Genomic DNA, 16,047 nt, shown 5'->3' with positions numbered 1-16,047 from the left:
TCCTTACCATGTCAGCAAAATTGATGATATTTAATATTATGAAATCCTCCATAAAACTCCCATTAAAACTGACCTTAAGCTATAGAGGAGTACATACTGATGAAAGAGTTGGAGCTACAAAAAATGCTACTTTTTCCTTCAACATACTAGAAGCTAGGGCCTATCATTTTCTTGACTAAAAAAAGGCAGATAGTCAAAAACTAGTTATAAAAATATTTCACTGTATTATAAATCAATATGTAAGAGTAAGAATATACAGTACAGTTGCAACAGGACAAGTCCGAGTCACTTCAGGCCGTGTTTAGTTCTTTACATGTAAAAATTTTGCGTTGGAATCTTGTTAATCTGAAGTACTAAATGAAGTCTATTTATAAAACTTTTTGTATAGATGGGTTGTAAATCGCGAGACGAATCTAATGATGCTAATTAATCTATGATTAATCCATAATTAGTGGATGGTTACTGTAGCATCACTGTTGCAAATCATAGATTAGGTAGGCTCATTAGATTCGTCTCGCGATTTACAGCCCATCCATGCAAAAAATTTTGTAAATAGACTTCATTTAGTACTCTATACATGTGCCTCAACATTCGATGTGACGTTTTTTCTGTGTTTACGATATTTACGGCTAAAGATCGGCTCAGTCATTTTACCGGTCACGAGCCTGACCCCGTCCGAATAAAACAATATTGTCGATCGCGCACACTGCCGGCGTTGCTGTTTCCGTGGAGAAATGAAAGAAAAAAAATGTAGTGGAAGCTGCTTCCTTCTCTGATGAGCCGTCGATGGCTAGCAAGCTCGCCGGCAGATCGGCGAGGGCGTCTCCGTCCGGCAGCGCCGGCTCGAAGCGGAGGCGAAATTCTCCCGGGCCTTTATTTTTTCTATGGACACGGAGGGAAGTTCTCCTCCTCCCTGGGCGCCGTCGCCGGTGTCATGTAGCCGGAGCGGCAGGAGCGCAATGATTTCTCGGAATCTCTCTGCGTCTCGCCCTGCTCATGCATGTCCTCACCTGGCAACCTTGATCGTAGCGTCGTTGTCACTTGATTTTTGCTCGCATCGCGTATGGCCTGTATGGGTTTGGAATTTTGGATCTGTGCAGGGCATGGCGTGCTACTTGCAAAGGCAGGTACAGGTCAGCAACATATATCCAAAACAGAAATCTTTTTTTTTTCTTTAGGGAAGAGCAGAGAAAACCTCTTGGAAAAGGCAGATTTTCTGGCCCACAATTCGTGAAATGAGAGTTGTGTGAGCTTTGTAGGATTGCAAGGAAAAGAGTGCGTTTCTCTGCTGCCGTTTAGATACATCAAAAAATGCAAGTATGTGTAAAATTGAATACCCTCCTTTACTGAGAAACAGATTTTTTGGAAATTTAGGTACAAACTGTCACTCCCAATCGAGCAAGACAAGCAATAATATGCCCCCTGAAAAGACAACAAATGATGAAACGTTGATCTGAGATGGAACACAATAATTGGCCAGGAAATGTCAGCTTCAATAGGCTGCCTTTCTTAGCTTTCCTTATCCTATCAAACTTGTGTGTCGGTAATCCAACAATCATTCCGTGAGAATGTGCACTAGTCTCACCTACAACAGTGTCATTGCCCTTAAAAATAAAAAAACAGTGTCATTGTGTCAAGCGTCAGGTTCCAGCCGTTTGGAATTGCCAGTGTGGCAAGGTCATTCACCTTCACCGTTTGCACAGTGAAGGAAGCACAAGACAAGATGGACTAGTTCAGCTCGATCAGGCACAACTAGCCATCACACGCACCATCACAATTCATATAGGTCTTACTATCAATAGCCAACAATATTGAATGTCAGATTCAGAGACAACCACCACGTCATATCAAATTGAACAGGTCAACATATGCCTGATGCATTGTCAAGCGTAGTTCACGATGGAAGCAAATCGTACATTTGTTCAGTAAGAGTGCATGGCATCAACAAACTGAATAGGCAAGCACAGAAACAGCCAAGTCGCAAGAGGACCGGACTCATGAAATCAATCATCAGGAACGGCATGCTCATAAGAATCGAGGGTGCTAGCACCATTGGCAGCATGGTCACCTGAAGAATCCACTTGAGCACTGGAAGCGCCACTTACTCCATGGTCTTCTGGATAATCCACATGAGCATTGGCAGCTGTTGCCCCGTACTAAAAGAACATCGGCAGAAGCATCATTTATGCATGTTCTGAAGAATCGGCAGGAGCCATGCTAGCACTATTGATGGAACGATTAACATCGGCAGAAGCATCATTTATGCATTTTCTGAAGAATCACGTTGAGCCATGCTAGCATTATTGATGGTATCTTCTAGGGGATTTAGGTGAGAATTATCAGCGTCATTTACACCATGATCTTCTGAGGAATCCACATGAACACTTGCAGCACCATTGACACCAAGATTGACAGGAGAACCTTCAGTTCTGGACGTGGCCTCCATCAAAAGGAAGTTATACAAGACAAGCATGTAAGATGTGTCGTAGTTGTTGCTAATATCATCAGGCAAGGATTACCTACCAAAAGCGATGATAGGACCGATGAAGGCTCAGGAAACAGTGGCAGACTAATGTTGGTACGCTCAGACAACTCCTGCATTTCCACCAGACAGTATGAGTCACTTATTTTTTTGCACATGAAGTGAAGAATTGTTAAGCTAGACCAAGCTTTACCTTGAAGCAAGATTGGTACTTTAAATTCGCAATAACAGTATTAAGCAGCTCTGTCCTACTCTCAAGGTCCAATCTCCTGCGGTCAAGCTGCAGCTGCAGCCGCACCTTCTCCTGCAGTTCTCGCATATCCACCTTGAGCTGCTCCAGCTGTGCTACAGACTCCAATCCAGCCGTTGTCGCCTCCGAGGGTGTGCACCGTTCACCAGCCCACTGTCTGCTACCTGTTTCTCTTCAACATCAGCATTCTCCGTGGACATATTGATGGATTCATGCTTGCTGTCTGTTGTCTGTATCTTATCCACCTTAGCATTTTCAGTGCACATTTTGATAGATGCACACCCGCTGCCTGTTGTCTGTGTCTCTTCCGCCTCATCATTCTCAGGGGATGTAGAGATAGTGCCACTCTTGCCGTCTTCTGTACGTGTCTCTTCCATCTCAGCATTCTCAGTGGATGTAGAGATAGAGCCACGCTTGCCATCTTCTATACTTGTCTCTTCCACCTCAGCATGCTCAGGAGGTGTGTCAACAGAGTCATGCTCTCTGCCTGTTGTCTGTACCTCTCCCACCTCAGCATTCTCAGTGGACGTATTGATAGGGCCACTGCATTTGATGAGAAATTTGATAAGAAATTAGGCTATGCACTAATGCACCCATACCAATTGTAAAGTGAATGTAACTTAGACCATGCTCACATACCAATTGCAAAGAGAATGTAATTAGTCCATGCTCACTATATTGACTGACCTATCTTAGCAGTCAGAATCTCTCATAATAGAGAAAAAATGGGGAGGATAAAAAAAACCGAAATTACTAAATTCTTGTTTTCTCAAAAGATAATTGTTTTAGAACAATGGATCCCAATAAACTAGCCTGCAAATTTTAAAAGGAAAAAGTCTATATCACCCCCTCAACTATGGGGTTGGACTACATAAACCCCCAAACTATGAAATGGTCTATATCACCCCCTGAACTTTCCAAAACCGGTCAAATTACCCCCTAAATCAGTTTTGAAAAATCATAGTAAATCACAGAAAAATCATAAAATAAAAAATCAAATTGTGTTAGACTCCAAATGAGTAGATCTACACAATGAACATATAATATGGTATGCTTTAGTACAATTTTTTACAGCTATGAAGAAAAACATAGATCTAAAGCTACAGAAAAAAAAATATACTAAAGCATACCATATTATATGTTCATTGTGTAGATCTACTCATTTGGAGTCTAACACAATTTGATTTTCTATTTTATGATTTTTCTGTGATTTACTATGATTTTTCAAAACTGATTTATGGGGTAATTTGACCGGTTTTGGAAAGTTCAGGGGGTGATATAGACCATTTCATAGTTTGGGGGGTTATGTAGTCCAACCCCATAGTTGAGGGGGTGATATAGACTTTTTCCAATTTTAAAATGAGAGTACACAGGTGCGTATCCCAGGCAAACAAACACTGGGTGTATGATAAAAATACCATCTTGGTATGGCCACCAAACAAACATGAAACATTGAAAAAAACTAAAAAACATACTTCTCATCAAACATATTGATAGGACCACTGCACTGAAAACTCGACCGGAGGGGGGTATGATGGCCCCTGCTATTTTTCATTAAGAGGAAGCGACTTCGGCTTTTCGGCCAAGAAAACCCCCCGAACCCTAGTTTCTCTGGTCAGCGAGGGGGATTTATTTTAACCTTAGCCTGAAATTCGCTCCCACCAGGAGTCGAACCCAATGTTAGGTTTCATGCACCAACCAGATGAACCCAAAAGCTTAAGCTCTTGGGAAGAGGTGGGCAATCCACTAATACTTCACAACACTCCCACTCACATGCAGCCGGAACAAGGCGCAAATGGGGAAATAAAGAAGGGAGCGGAGGACTTAAAAGATGCCTCTACCAAGACTCGAACTCGAGATCTCTGGCTTTGATACCATATTAGGTTTCATGCACCAACCAGATGAACCCAAAAGCTTAAGCTCTTGGGAAGAGGTGGGCAATCCACTAATACTTCACAACACCCAAGACCTAAAGAGTGCTATTGGAGCCATGTAACCAAGTCAGCTAGAGGCTCGTTCGCGATAGGACCACTGCACAAACTTTGAAGTATGAATTGATACCATGCGGCAAGGATTAAAAGTGATAAAAGCTTCAAAGTTATACATCCAAAGGGAGAAGAAAGGAGGGGATGGGGACAAATAAAGCTACTATCCACATCAACTCTACTTAAAGACAAAAACATGAATTTACATAGCAAGAGTTTGACATTCACAAAAAAACATATTGGACTTGCAGCCAATAATTAAAGACAGCGAATACTGAACCGATTGGGTGCCAAAACAGCATGCCAGACATAATAACAAGGTACAATTGTAGTTTTAGAATCACAGAAAAGATTGGCAGATATATTGGAATAAAGGAAATATCAGAATAGGAGTGCTTACGTATTTGTAGATTCACTACCCAAAAAGATGACTTGCACATCAGGTGAAGCTTTTGGATATTCCTTTATAGCAATAAACACTGCCTCATTACTGCATAGGGCATCAGGACCAAGCCTAACAGATAGCACTTGCAAAACTCTTGCCTTGTATAGAATGAATTCCACGAAGTGCATTTCATTAGAGAAGCATAGAATGTTGTTCATTCGCACAACATGAAGTTTGCCAAACATACCATCAACACACTGAGCATTCAAAAACTTGTCATCCGCATTGACTACCTGTGAACCAGTGCTCCATCCCTATACCCAAAAAAAGAAGCATTAGCAACACACGAAGTAAGTAATGGATGAAAGAATAAGCAAGTGACAATTAGACATTACATAAACAAGTTCTTCAAGAATAGGAGCACTTCTTAGTAGACAGAAAAAGGATAAAATTGCGAACATCTCAGTAAAATCAACGGTAATGAGTAAGCTCCTCAGGTTCTCAAACAGGAAAGGTAGCCGATCCAGCACATCAACTTCAGCCCACTGAAAACAGGAAGACAGACACTTTGAGAAATGAATTCCATAAACATCAACAAATATCTTTATTTTAATATTTCCTTTGCAGATTACTCTCGGTGTAATAAATGAGTGGAATGTCAAGGTAAATAAAATTAAGTTGAGAATGCTCTTGATCAAGCTAACGAAAAATTCTTAGTTTCAAACTAATCTATAACTGCACATTGAAAGTGTTCTCTTCTGTTATTCCTCCAAGTTAGTATGCATAAAGAAATATCATCAGGAAATACTTGTGCATCAATGCTAAGTAGTAAAGTACTTGAAATTGGTATAAACCATCCTTGTATAATAATAGTACTAGTTGCAATTACAAAGGAAATGCGTAAGTGATGTTTAGCAAAAATAGACAAATTGAATCACGAAGATGGATAAGGAAAAATCAACTGATGTAAGCATCTTCAAACAGCTTGTCAAAACCTCCTTCTATAAACAAAATCGGCAACAGGAGACAACACTTGGTTAACATGCCCAAAAACAATGATAAATTGGGCCACAGCCAGAAACACCATAAATGCGTGTTCTTTTGCTGGTTGGCACCTAGATGTAATTGTGCACTAGCAAAATGGAAACGACATTATAGCGCTAACTTTAGACCAGAGAAGAAAGTCTACGACAATGAAGCATGTCCAAGAGAAAACACTAATTTGTGGTCTGTTTGAAGCAAACGATAACCAAGTGCAACGTCTTTTATCCATTTTTATGCTGTTATAAATTATAATTATAAGCTAGTACCTATTTTAGTCTCTTTCCTTGGAACAATCCTCAGATCATATGGTTGGAATATTATCAGTAAGCACAAGACAAAAGTAAGTAAAAGAGAAGATGCATCTGGGTTCTGGGGTATTTACCCAATCAAAGCCCGCAAACTCAAGCTCCGTAATGTGTGACATCCCCATCAAGAACTTGGCGTAATTGCAGCCAACTAGAACCCCTTTCTGCAACCGCGGGAGTTCTTCAACACGGCCACCATAAGGAAAAGGACTAGCTATTGTCAGCTCTCGAAGGCTGGGTGCCTGAATCACCCACTCGTCTTCAGCTTCGGGGTCGTCCCCAATGAGCTCTACTCCTTTGAGCTCCACTTTCTCAATTGACAACGATCTGGCGATTAGGCCCGCCAATTGCTTACCCCCGTGCTCCGGGATGGAGACCTTGTCAAATTGTAGCCTATTCAGGCTCGGGAATCCGGCGAACCCCGCCGGTGTGGGCGGCAGGCGGCAGGAGAAGAGGCTGAGGGAGGTGAGCTCGCGGCAGGAGAAGAGGCTCGAGTGTAGCCGGAACCCGACCGGCGGGAACCAGAGGAGGAGGGTCTCGACGCCGTTGCGGGAGAGGTAGAGGAGCCAGTCATTGAGGGCGTCGACGTACCAGGACCTGTTCCCCACGAGCCGGAAGGTGCGGAGGGGCGCGGTCCGGCGGAGGAGGAGCGCATCGACCTCGTCAGCGTCGACGGGGGGCCCGCCGAAGAGGTTGACGGTGGGAAGCGTCTCCCACCGGCGCCGCCACGCGCGGGAGAGCACCGAGGTGCGGACGACGTCGTAGATGTGAAGGCGGGAGAGGATCTTGTCGAGAACTTCGAGGGGGAGCGGCGTGAGAAGGTCCGGCGCCACCCCCGTCGCCGCCTCACCCTCGGCGCCGGCCTCCAACCGCGGCTTCCGGCGCGGCGGCGAGTCCGCCATTTTCCTCCCCAACTTCCGCGCGCTCCGAAACCTACGCCCTCGAACTCTTCTCGAAGCCCTTTCTAGTAGGCTGCGCGGTGTACTCACTTCAGTCAGTAGTTGGGCTCGGCCCAGTCCGATTAATCTTCTGTGTCAAAAACTGGTCCGCTATTCTTTTTTTTTTGTTTTTTTTGGTTGGAAGAGGTCCGCTTATTCAGCAGATTTTCAGAGCGAGAAAAAGGGCATACTGAAGAAAAATTAATTTAGTTTTTTTTTTGCTGACTGAATTGATGCTTAAACCAGATGATTTTCAAATTTCAAGCTTGCGCCAAATGGCACAGCTCCTGAAAATATGGAGTTCGCAATAAAGGGCAGCAAATTGAAGATACATCGTTCGTTATCCAGCAATCCAATCCAGGATGTAACCAAACTGGATAGTTACAGCCTTACAGGCTTAGTACAGCGGAAAGAGGGGGGGCTGGGGAGGGGGTGGCACTAGACCAATCTCCTTGTTAGTCATGGTCTGCTGGAGATTTCAGGTGAGAATCCGTATGAACATTTCCAGGTTCACCGACAGCATGGTTTTCTGGAGGATCCACACGGGAATCATCGATGGCAGTGTCCACTGGAGTGCCTCCTTGTTTGGAAGTGCCCTTCATAAGAAAAAGTTGCACATGATAAACACGCAAGACAGCCATTGTTGCAAGACAGAAGGCAGATTTCTTTTTTCATCATCCAAGTCATGCAAAACTACGTGACAAATTGTTGTAAGAGTACTACAAAGCATTACTTACTGCATGGTCCGATGACGATGCACGAGTGGCGGCATGGTGGTCAGCGCAGGCAACATTGCATCCTTTGCGCAGCAACTGCATTTCCATCAAACAATAAGAATATTCGTTCTAGGGCATGAGGCAGAGAACGTTTAAGCTAGTACAGATAGGATACCTCAAGGGCATATTTGTTGTAACTGACATACTTATCAACATCCTTATACAGCACTGATATCTCCTCCATCAACCGTATTCTGTCCCTGAGAACCTGTACCTCCTCATTTTCTAGATTTTGTACCTCCTCCCGAAGCTGCTCCACTTGTGCCACAGACTCAGATTTCAACCGCTGGCGTCTTCGAGGGCGAGCTTTATCTACTGATATCTCATCATCAGAATCCTCGGTGGTGATGAAGCCTCTGCATTCACTGAGGGGAATCAAAGTACTAAGAAATTACGGACAAAAGTAGAATGCATATTACTAAAGAAACTATAAGCAACATATACTATGCTCAATCTAAAGCAAGACTTACAACATCAATGATTACCGAACAACTCATGCCATACTGCTAAGAGAAGTGCAAATTATTCACTGTGCACTAATATTTTGAATGGTTGAGTTAGTTTCATATTTGTAACCTTTCAACAGAATTTAGTATAGAATGAGTTCGTAGTCATACAGAGATACACAATGTGCTGGCCATATATCCTGCACAATATGTTCCTGAAATTAAAAATGTGCTAGAAAGCTCCATGAACTTGGATTTAAGCTCTTGCTTAACTTGTTTCACTAAACACCCACAAACTATGCAGTTGGACTGATTTGGTGATGAAGATTGCAGGCATGGAGGAACTAGCCTATGTGACACATCACCAACTGGAGGTCTACCAAATAAAACAAACATATGAAGATAAATAGCCAAATAAGAGTAGAACCATGGCCAAAAGAGAACACAAAGCACAGTCCTCTATCACTTTATTAATCTCTGCAACTAGGGGTGGGCATTCGGTCTATTCGGGTATTTCGGTTCGGTCTATTCGGGTTTTGCGAATTTCGGGTTTCAAAAAATGAGAACCGAAATTTTAAAGACAAAATTAGGAACCGAACCCGAATAGACCGAATATTTCGGTTCGGTCTATTCGGTCCACCGAATTAACCGAATAATAAACACACTCTCATCTTCCATCAAAATATATGCAATGAATAGTTAAATAGAAGTACGAGTAATAGCGATAAGTAACTATGAAAAAATAGCATAATGAAATAGACATACAAATATTAAGATGAGATAACAACTATTAGCTAATAAATTCAAAAATCACATAAGATATCATGGCATACCAAGAGTTTGAATGAATTTCGGGTTATTCGGTCTATTCGGGTTTTGGAGGCTAGGAACCGAACCCTAACCCGTACCCCGAATTAAACCATAAGTGTGGACCGAACCCGAACCCGAGAACCCGAATAGACCGACATTTCGGTCTATTCGGTTCGGTTCGGTTCGGTTTGGTTTTTTCGGGTTTTAAATGCCCACCCCTATTTGCAACCCCGTTAGCCTCTTAGGCTCCCAGCATTATTTAACCCAACAATACCAAAACCTACCCTGTCAGGTAGTTTGATTTCTTATGTCTATTATTTTTTATAAAGCTTTTGCATATTGGCAATAGAAGGGCGGGCCTGGTGCAGCGGTAGAGCCTACCGTCTGTAACCGGAAGGTCCCGGGTTCGAGCCCCAGCCTCTACACAGTGCGGGAAGCCTACGGCACTGGGTACGTCCTTTTTGCATATTGGCAATGTACTAGATAGGACTTAGGAGCAAGCAGGATAAATAATAACGTGCATATCATTTTTATAAGATCCAATGGCTTGACGTGGACTTGTGGAGAGCAAAGTAAAAAAGAAAATTCCTGCCAGGACCACCATAGTAGACTTATGTTCCATGTTGAATGTCACATAAAAAAAACTTTATTGGACCAAGGTGGAAAAGGGCCAGTAAGCTTAGGAAACAAGTCTAGGGGAGGCGTAACCCAAAATGCTTCGGGAGTTATGTGGCAAGCACATAGGCACAACTTTAGGGACCCAAAATGCAAATGCCACCAGAATAGTCAATGGCATCTGGGGTCTGGTCCTACATGTCAATATGTCATTGAGACTGGTTGGTGGTATAGATGAAAAGCTCAGCTCAAACAGTTAGGGGAATAATCTCTTTCTTATTTCTTTCCCATGACGACTAGGAAAAACAGTTTTTTCGTTAGTGCTGATACGGTGCCTCTCCTGAAGTATACTCATACCAATTACAGGGCGTGCGTTAGCACTACGGCTTTTCAGCCTCCCTTTGCTCCTTCTCCTTTTTCTTTTCTAAAGACGCAGCAGAATCGTGAAAATATCCCTCCCAAAACGCAGTCAATACAGTATATACTGTATCAACCATGTGTCAATAAAGTACTAGCAGCATCTACAAGCACAAATGTACTCCATCAATGCCAAAATGTAAGACGTTTTAGTTTTGTCCACCAAATTTATCGAAAAATGCACCAACACCTACAACATCAAATTAGTTTCATTAAATCCATTATAAATATATCCTGATAGTGCATTTATTTGGTATTGTAGAACTTAATATATTTTTGTATAAACTTGGTCAGGGTTAGAAGAAGTTTGACTTAGAACAAAACTAAAACATCTTACATTTTGGAATGGAGGGATTAGTTCACAACACCTGAAGGCACTGACAAATATATGGAACAAAACAAGAGGGAAAGATGAGGATCTCAATGCTTACTTATTTGCAGATCTGGTTCTCTTCCCATGAAGATGACCTGAGCATCAGATGAAGCTCTAGGATATTCTGCTATTTCAGTAACAACCTCCTCATTACTGCATGTGGCATAGGAATCCAGGGTGACATATAACACTTGTAATACTCTTGCTTTCAATAAAACAAACTCTATAAAGTGCATCTCATTAACGAGGTATGCAAACTTCTTCATATGGACAACATGAAGTTTTGCAAATATATGATCAGCACACTGAGCGTTCAAGAACTCGCTGTTTGTTTCAATTTCCTGGGTTCCATCGCTCCATCCCTAAAAAACACTAATTATCATCATTCTGAAGATGTTAGAAGAAAAATTGCGAGCGAGAAATCGACATTACCCAAACTTCAAGTTCCTCAAGAACAGGGGCACTTCTGAGCAGGCAGAACATAGAAAAAATGTGGCACATTTTGCAAAAATTCACTGTAACAGATAAGAACCTAAGGTTCTCAAACAGGAAGGGAAGCTGCTCCAGGACATCAACTTCAGTTGGCTGAAATAACACAAGCTTAGAGATAAGTGTGATATCAACAGAAAGTGATGTGTGTAGTGCTCACATTAACATTTCCCAGAACTAGGAACCAAAAACAATCTTATCTATCTATTAAAAAATGCTGTTTTGTACAATGACATTTCTATTTTGGTATTCCATTTGATGATTATCAATCCTAATAAGATAATTAGAGAACTATTGGAATAATAAGAGTTGAGTAAGAGCAGCTCCAGTGTGTTGGTAAATCAAACGGAGAGTTGCACGGTCCGATTTACACACTTGGTATCAATGCGGGAGGAAAGATTCCTTTGTTTGACGCTTCAACTCGGTTCAGACCGAGGCAGCTCAAACAAATATACAAATCCTATGCATCAGGGCAAGGGAGGTTCTGCTTGGATGAGAGCAGCGCACTGCCTCAAATCTTTCCCTCTCTCAACCTTGGCCAGGCCCACAGTCCGAACAAAAATCTGAAGCTATCGCACCGTGATCCACCTGATTGAGCCATCTGCGCTCAGTTCGCACCACCAGTAGGGGTGCTCTAACGCAAGCTACAATACACAGATTACAAATATAACAACATGACTGATCAGGCATCGCAAGGTTCACCAAATTCTTCTTTTTTATATGTACTAGGTTACTGACTACAATCCCTTTCCTTGATTCGATCCTCAACGATTTGGGTTGAAAGAAAAGGGGATCAAGAAAAGGAAATCAGATGAAAGCACAATGCAAGACCGGAACCTTACCCAAATGGAAATGAAGCTGAAGTCAAGCTTGGTGATTCCCACCATCCCAGTCAAGAACTTTGCGCAATTCGTGCCGAAGAAAGTCGCTTCCTCAAGCAGCGGGAGGCTTTCTGTTACGCCACCATATTTAAAAGCACCGAGAATAGAAAGCTTCCGGAGATTGGGCGCCCGAATCACCCACTCATCATCGGGGCCGTCCCCGTCAAGCTTCACGCAGACCATCTCCACATCCTCAAGCACCGGCGACGCGCCTATCAGGGCCGCGAACTCCCTCCCCGCGTGCTCCTGAGCGGCGATGAAGATCGTCTCGAGGCGCAGCGTCTTGAGGTTCGGGAACCCGACGAGCCCCGCGGGTGCCGGTGGGATGCGGCAGTGGATAAGGCTGAGGCGGGTGAGCTCGCGGCACGAGAAGAGGCAGGAATGCAGCCGGAAGAGGCTGAACCGGGACGGGAAGCCGAGGGTTAGGTCCCGGACGCCGCGCCGGGAGAGGCAGAGGAGCCAGTCGTGGAAGTAGTTCCAGATCATCCACGTGGGGTCCCTCGCGGGGAGGCGGAACGCGCGGACGGGTGCGGAGCCGCGGCGGAGGAGCAGAGCGTCGATGTCGGAGGCGCAGATGCCGGGGCTATGGGAGAGGTCCACCGTGGGGAGCGACTCCCACCGGCGCCGCCACGTGCGGGAGAGCACCGAGGTGCGGACCACGTCGTAGATGTGGAGGCGGGAGAAGATGTTGTCGAGGACCTCGAGGGGGAGAGAGGCAAGCGCATCCGGCACCGCCGCGAACCGCGGCTTCTGCCTCGGCGGCGAGGCCGCCATTTCCCCCCACCGCACGGCCAACACCGCCGCCGCGCGCTCTGGATGGTGGATTCTGGAACCTTTGGTCCTTTTCTTTTCCCTTTGGTCCTTTTTTATTTGAAAAAAATATGTTTTTGTTTTCCTCCCGCAACTATGAAACCGGATATTTCACCTCCTCAACTTTTTAAACCATGCATGTTACCTCCCTCGAATGGTTTTGAAAACTGTTTCGCTACAGAACCATAGTTTTTTCTTTTTAAAAAAATTCAGTTGAATCTTTGAAAAATCATTATAAATTATAGAAAAATCTTAAATTAAAAAATTCAATTTTATTGGACTCCACATGAGAAGATCTACACATGGAACATATAATATGATATGTGTCGGGTACCATAATTAGGAGCACCCTCATTAGAGGACAAAATCGCACTCAAAACGCAAAACCTGCATCAAGCCGCCGGGCCCACGGAGGCCCACACCCTCTCCGATCCGGAGGAAAGGAAATGACTCAAAAAGCCCAATCCAAGGCACAACAACACAGCATGGCCCAACCAAACTCCCTCGAGCCCGCAGGGCGGACACCGCCTCGCTCGAGGGCCCCCGCTGAGACCCTCGACGGCGCCCCGCATCTCCGCCTCGCTCGATGGTAATGAACCCACCCTCGAGCGAACGGATCGGCTCCGCCTCGCTCGAGGCCACCCCTCGACGGAAGGGACAAAGCGGCCAACCGCTCACCTGTAACGTCCAAAAATTTACCTAAATTAAATCACACGTTAAAATTATTTTCTTATCGTTGAGCTCAAACCATTCTAAACCCCGAGCCCTTTTTCCCCGAAACCATCCCATCAGATCAACGAATCAATCGCTGTCTCGTTCCTCTCTTTTCCCTGGTTCCGCGCGTCGCGTACCGCCGACCGCCGCGCCACGCCCGACCAACGCGCGTGCGCGTGCAGCCGCGATCGACGCCGCGATCGCCGCCGAGCGAATCTCTCTCCCCCCTCTTTCCTTTTTTCCTTTTCTTTTTCTCTTTTTCCCTTTTTCTTTTCCTTTTCCTTTTCTCCTCCCTTTCTTCTCTCTCCTTCCTCCCTTTCCCCTTGCCGCGCGCACCTGAGCGCCGCTTGGCCGCAAGCGCCGCGCATGCCCACCTCCCCTGCTCGCCCACGCACCGAGCGCGCCCGGCCCGGCCACCGCCGCGCAGCCCCCTCCCGCTCACCCCCGCACGCCCTCCCTGGCCGTGCGCCGCGCCGCGCCGAGCCACCCCCGAGCCGTGCGCACGCGCGCTTGCGCTCGCCGTGCCGAGCTCGCCACTCTGCGGCACCGGCACGCTGCGCGCCCCGCCGTGCCACGCGCCGCACGCGTTCCACGCTGCCCTAGAGCTCGCCGCGCCGCCCGCTGGTCAGCGCCACCACCGCCCTCCTGTAGCCGCCCTCGCCGCCGGCCACGCCCACGCGCTAGTCGTCGCCTCGCCGCTCGAGCCACGCGACGACAAGCGCAGCGCCCCGGCCCCCCCACGTGCCCGCACGCCTGCCGAGCCGTCTTGTCATCCTCGCCGCCGCACGCCGCGTCGCGACACCGGAGCGCCATTAATGGCGCCCCGCGGTGCCCGCCGGCCGCCACCATCGCCCCGCTCCCATCTCCACCGCCTCGGCCGCCTATAAAAGTGACCGAGGAGCACCCCCGGCGCTCCCACAACCGGCAGCGCCGCCCTGCCCAGCACCTCGCTGCCTCTAGTGCCGCCGCCACGCAAGCCTTCGCCGGCCGCCGCTGCCCCGCCTCCTCACCGCGTCCCAGTCTAAGGTGAGCGAGGGAATCAAACCCCCTCGCCTCCCTTCTCCTTTTCCCTCCCCCTACGGCCGTCGCCGGGGCTCGGGCCGGCCAGATTGGCCGCCGCTGGCGCCTGGCCTCCCCCTCCTCTGTTTCCCGTGGAGGGAGGAGGAAGGAGGTGGCCTTTTGCCACAAAACCCCCTGGCTTTCCCTCTATTCCCGAAAAGAACCCCCCTTGTGTCACTTTAGTTTAAAAGCCCTTCTGCTTTTAGCTATTTAGAAAACTAACCCCTCATCATATAAACTTAATATCAAATAAACCCCAACACCTTTTTGGCAGGCCCCAAATATTTCCAGAAATTACAACTAAGTCCTTTCCATTCCAAAACAATTTACAAATGAGCCCTGAACCCTTATTTAACCCCTAAACCTTTATATAACCTATCATTTCATGTGCCAAACGACCTCGGATCTACCTAAAACTTTACCATGCCTCTCATGACATAGTTTTGTACATGCCATTAGGAAACCGCCCAAAAATATTATTTCTATCTCCATAACTTAATTGTTTCCGATTCGAGCTCAACGATAAAACTTTTACTTTCTTTTTCTTGATTGTGTGTTTGTTTGTTTACGTTGTAAATCACGGTGTGAATGAGGGAGAACCCGTCGAAGAGCAGTTCTGTGAGCAAGCGAACGAGGACCAGTTCCGCGACCCCGAACCCGAAGGACAGTGCTTCGATCAGGACCTCCCGGAAGGCTTTGAAGACGGCAAGTTCAATTCCGCCCTTTGATGCATATTTTGTACCAGTTTTTATAAACACAATCTATTGGCCTGTTTTACAAAATTGTATATGTTTTGCCTGCTGAAAACATGGTTGGATAGCCACCCCTTGATTTGTTATAACCATTCCTTGACCACCTAGATTAATGTCTGAATGTGTTTTGTTTGGACGTTAATCGATGCTAGAACGCTTAGGACCTTATACACAATACAACTTGTTTTATAAAGAAAATGTGTGCGTGTGTGGGAAGGGAGAAATGTGGAATTTCGAAAGAAGAGTTTAGACAGGATAGATGTCATTTCTGTGTGATTTGCCGATTGGTGTGCTTGTACCTATATGGTTAAGCAAGGAAGGGAGATAGCCATCTTGTCACAACTAAGGACCAGGTTGGTGTGTCATCTCACCTAACTCTATTATCGTGCAAACCACTCGACCGTTGAATGGGCAACGGCTTAGCATAAACTCCACTAGTTAGTCTGATAGCCATCAGGAGAGCTGAGAGCAACGGGTGAACAAGAAGAAGGGATTAGCTCTGTGTGACATATGCCC

The 16,047-nt window shown here is 45.7% G+C and overlaps 2 protein-coding genes across 4 annotated transcripts; both read right to left on the bottom strand.

Moving 5' to 3' along the window:
- Positions 1-1,783: 1,783 nt before the first annotated feature.
- LOC120678975 (F-box/FBD/LRR-repeat protein At1g13570-like) lies at positions 1,784-7,405 on the bottom strand. 3 transcript variants are annotated; one of them, XM_039960447.1, is made up of 6 exons: positions 6,529-7,398; positions 5,498-5,647; positions 5,118-5,416; positions 2,676-3,275; positions 2,524-2,595; positions 1,784-2,440 (listed from the first exon to the last, which is right to left on the bottom strand). In XM_039960447.1, exons 1-4 carry the CDS (start codon positions 7,351-7,353, stop codon positions 2,828-2,830), a joined length of 1,722 nt encoding a protein of 573 aa, XP_039816381.1. In that variant the 5' UTR covers positions 7,354-7,398; the 3' UTR covers positions 1,784-2,440; positions 2,524-2,595; positions 2,676-2,827. The 3 variants fall into 3 exon arrangements, with proteins under 3 accessions (XP_039816381.1, XP_039816382.1, XP_039816383.1); XM_039960448.1 differs by having other exon boundaries at positions 1,784-2,429; XM_039960449.1 differs by lacking the exons at positions 1,784-2,440; positions 2,524-2,595 and having other exon boundaries at positions 2,953-3,275; positions 5,118-5,260; positions 5,350-5,416; positions 6,529-7,405.
- A 214-nt stretch (positions 7,406-7,619) lies between these two features.
- LOC120679395 (F-box/FBD/LRR-repeat protein At1g13570-like) lies at positions 7,620-13,035 on the bottom strand. The gene is made up of 6 exons (XM_039960980.1): positions 12,158-13,035; positions 11,259-11,411; positions 10,885-11,188; positions 8,281-8,530; positions 8,127-8,201; positions 7,620-7,985 (listed from the first exon to the last, which is right to left on the bottom strand). The coding sequence occupies exons 1-4, from the start codon at positions 12,968-12,970 to the stop codon at positions 8,478-8,480; spliced, it is 1,323 nt and encodes a 440-aa protein (XP_039816914.1). The 5' UTR covers positions 12,971-13,035; the 3' UTR covers positions 7,620-7,985; positions 8,127-8,201; positions 8,281-8,477.
- Positions 13,036-16,047: the final 3,012 nt, after the last annotated feature.

Source organism: Panicum virgatum, chromosome 6N (assembly GCF_016808335.1).
Source record: "Panicum virgatum strain AP13 chromosome 6N, P.virgatum_v5, whole genome shotgun sequence".
NCBI lineage: Eukaryota > Viridiplantae > Streptophyta > Magnoliopsida > Poales > Poaceae > Panicum > Panicum virgatum.
This window is presented reverse-complemented; position numbering and strand designations above follow the sequence as displayed.

What these genes read in the sequence shown, in the direction of transcription:
- LOC120678975 (XM_039960447.1), bottom strand. Translation starts at nt 7,353, where the DNA reads ATGGCGGACTCGCCGCCGCGCCGGAAGCCGCGGTTGGAGGCCGGCGCC. An exon ending in AGTTTGCGGGCTTTGATTGG is followed by an intron (nt 5,648 to 6,528) that starts GTAAATACCCCA and finishes TCCTGTTTTCAG; the next exon opens with TGGGCTGAAGTTGATGTGCT. An exon ending in GGTAGTGAATCTACAAATAC is followed by an intron (nt 3,276 to 5,117) that starts GTAAGCACTCCT and finishes CATCAAATGCAG; the next exon opens with TGGCCCTATCAATACGTCCA.
- LOC120679395 (XM_039960980.1), bottom strand. Translation starts at nt 12,970, where the DNA reads ATGGCGGCCTCGCCGCCGAGGCAGAAGCCGCGGTTCGCGGCGGTGCCG. An exon ending in TTGAGGAACTTGAAGTTTGG is followed by an intron (nt 11,189 to 11,258) that starts GTAATGTCGATT and finishes AGTGTTTTTTAG; the next exon opens with GGATGGAGCGATGGAACCCA. An exon ending in AGAACCAGATCTGCAAATAA is followed by an intron (nt 8,531 to 10,884) that starts GTAAGCATTGAG and finishes GATTCCCCTCAG; the next exon opens with TGAATGCAGAGGCTTCATCA.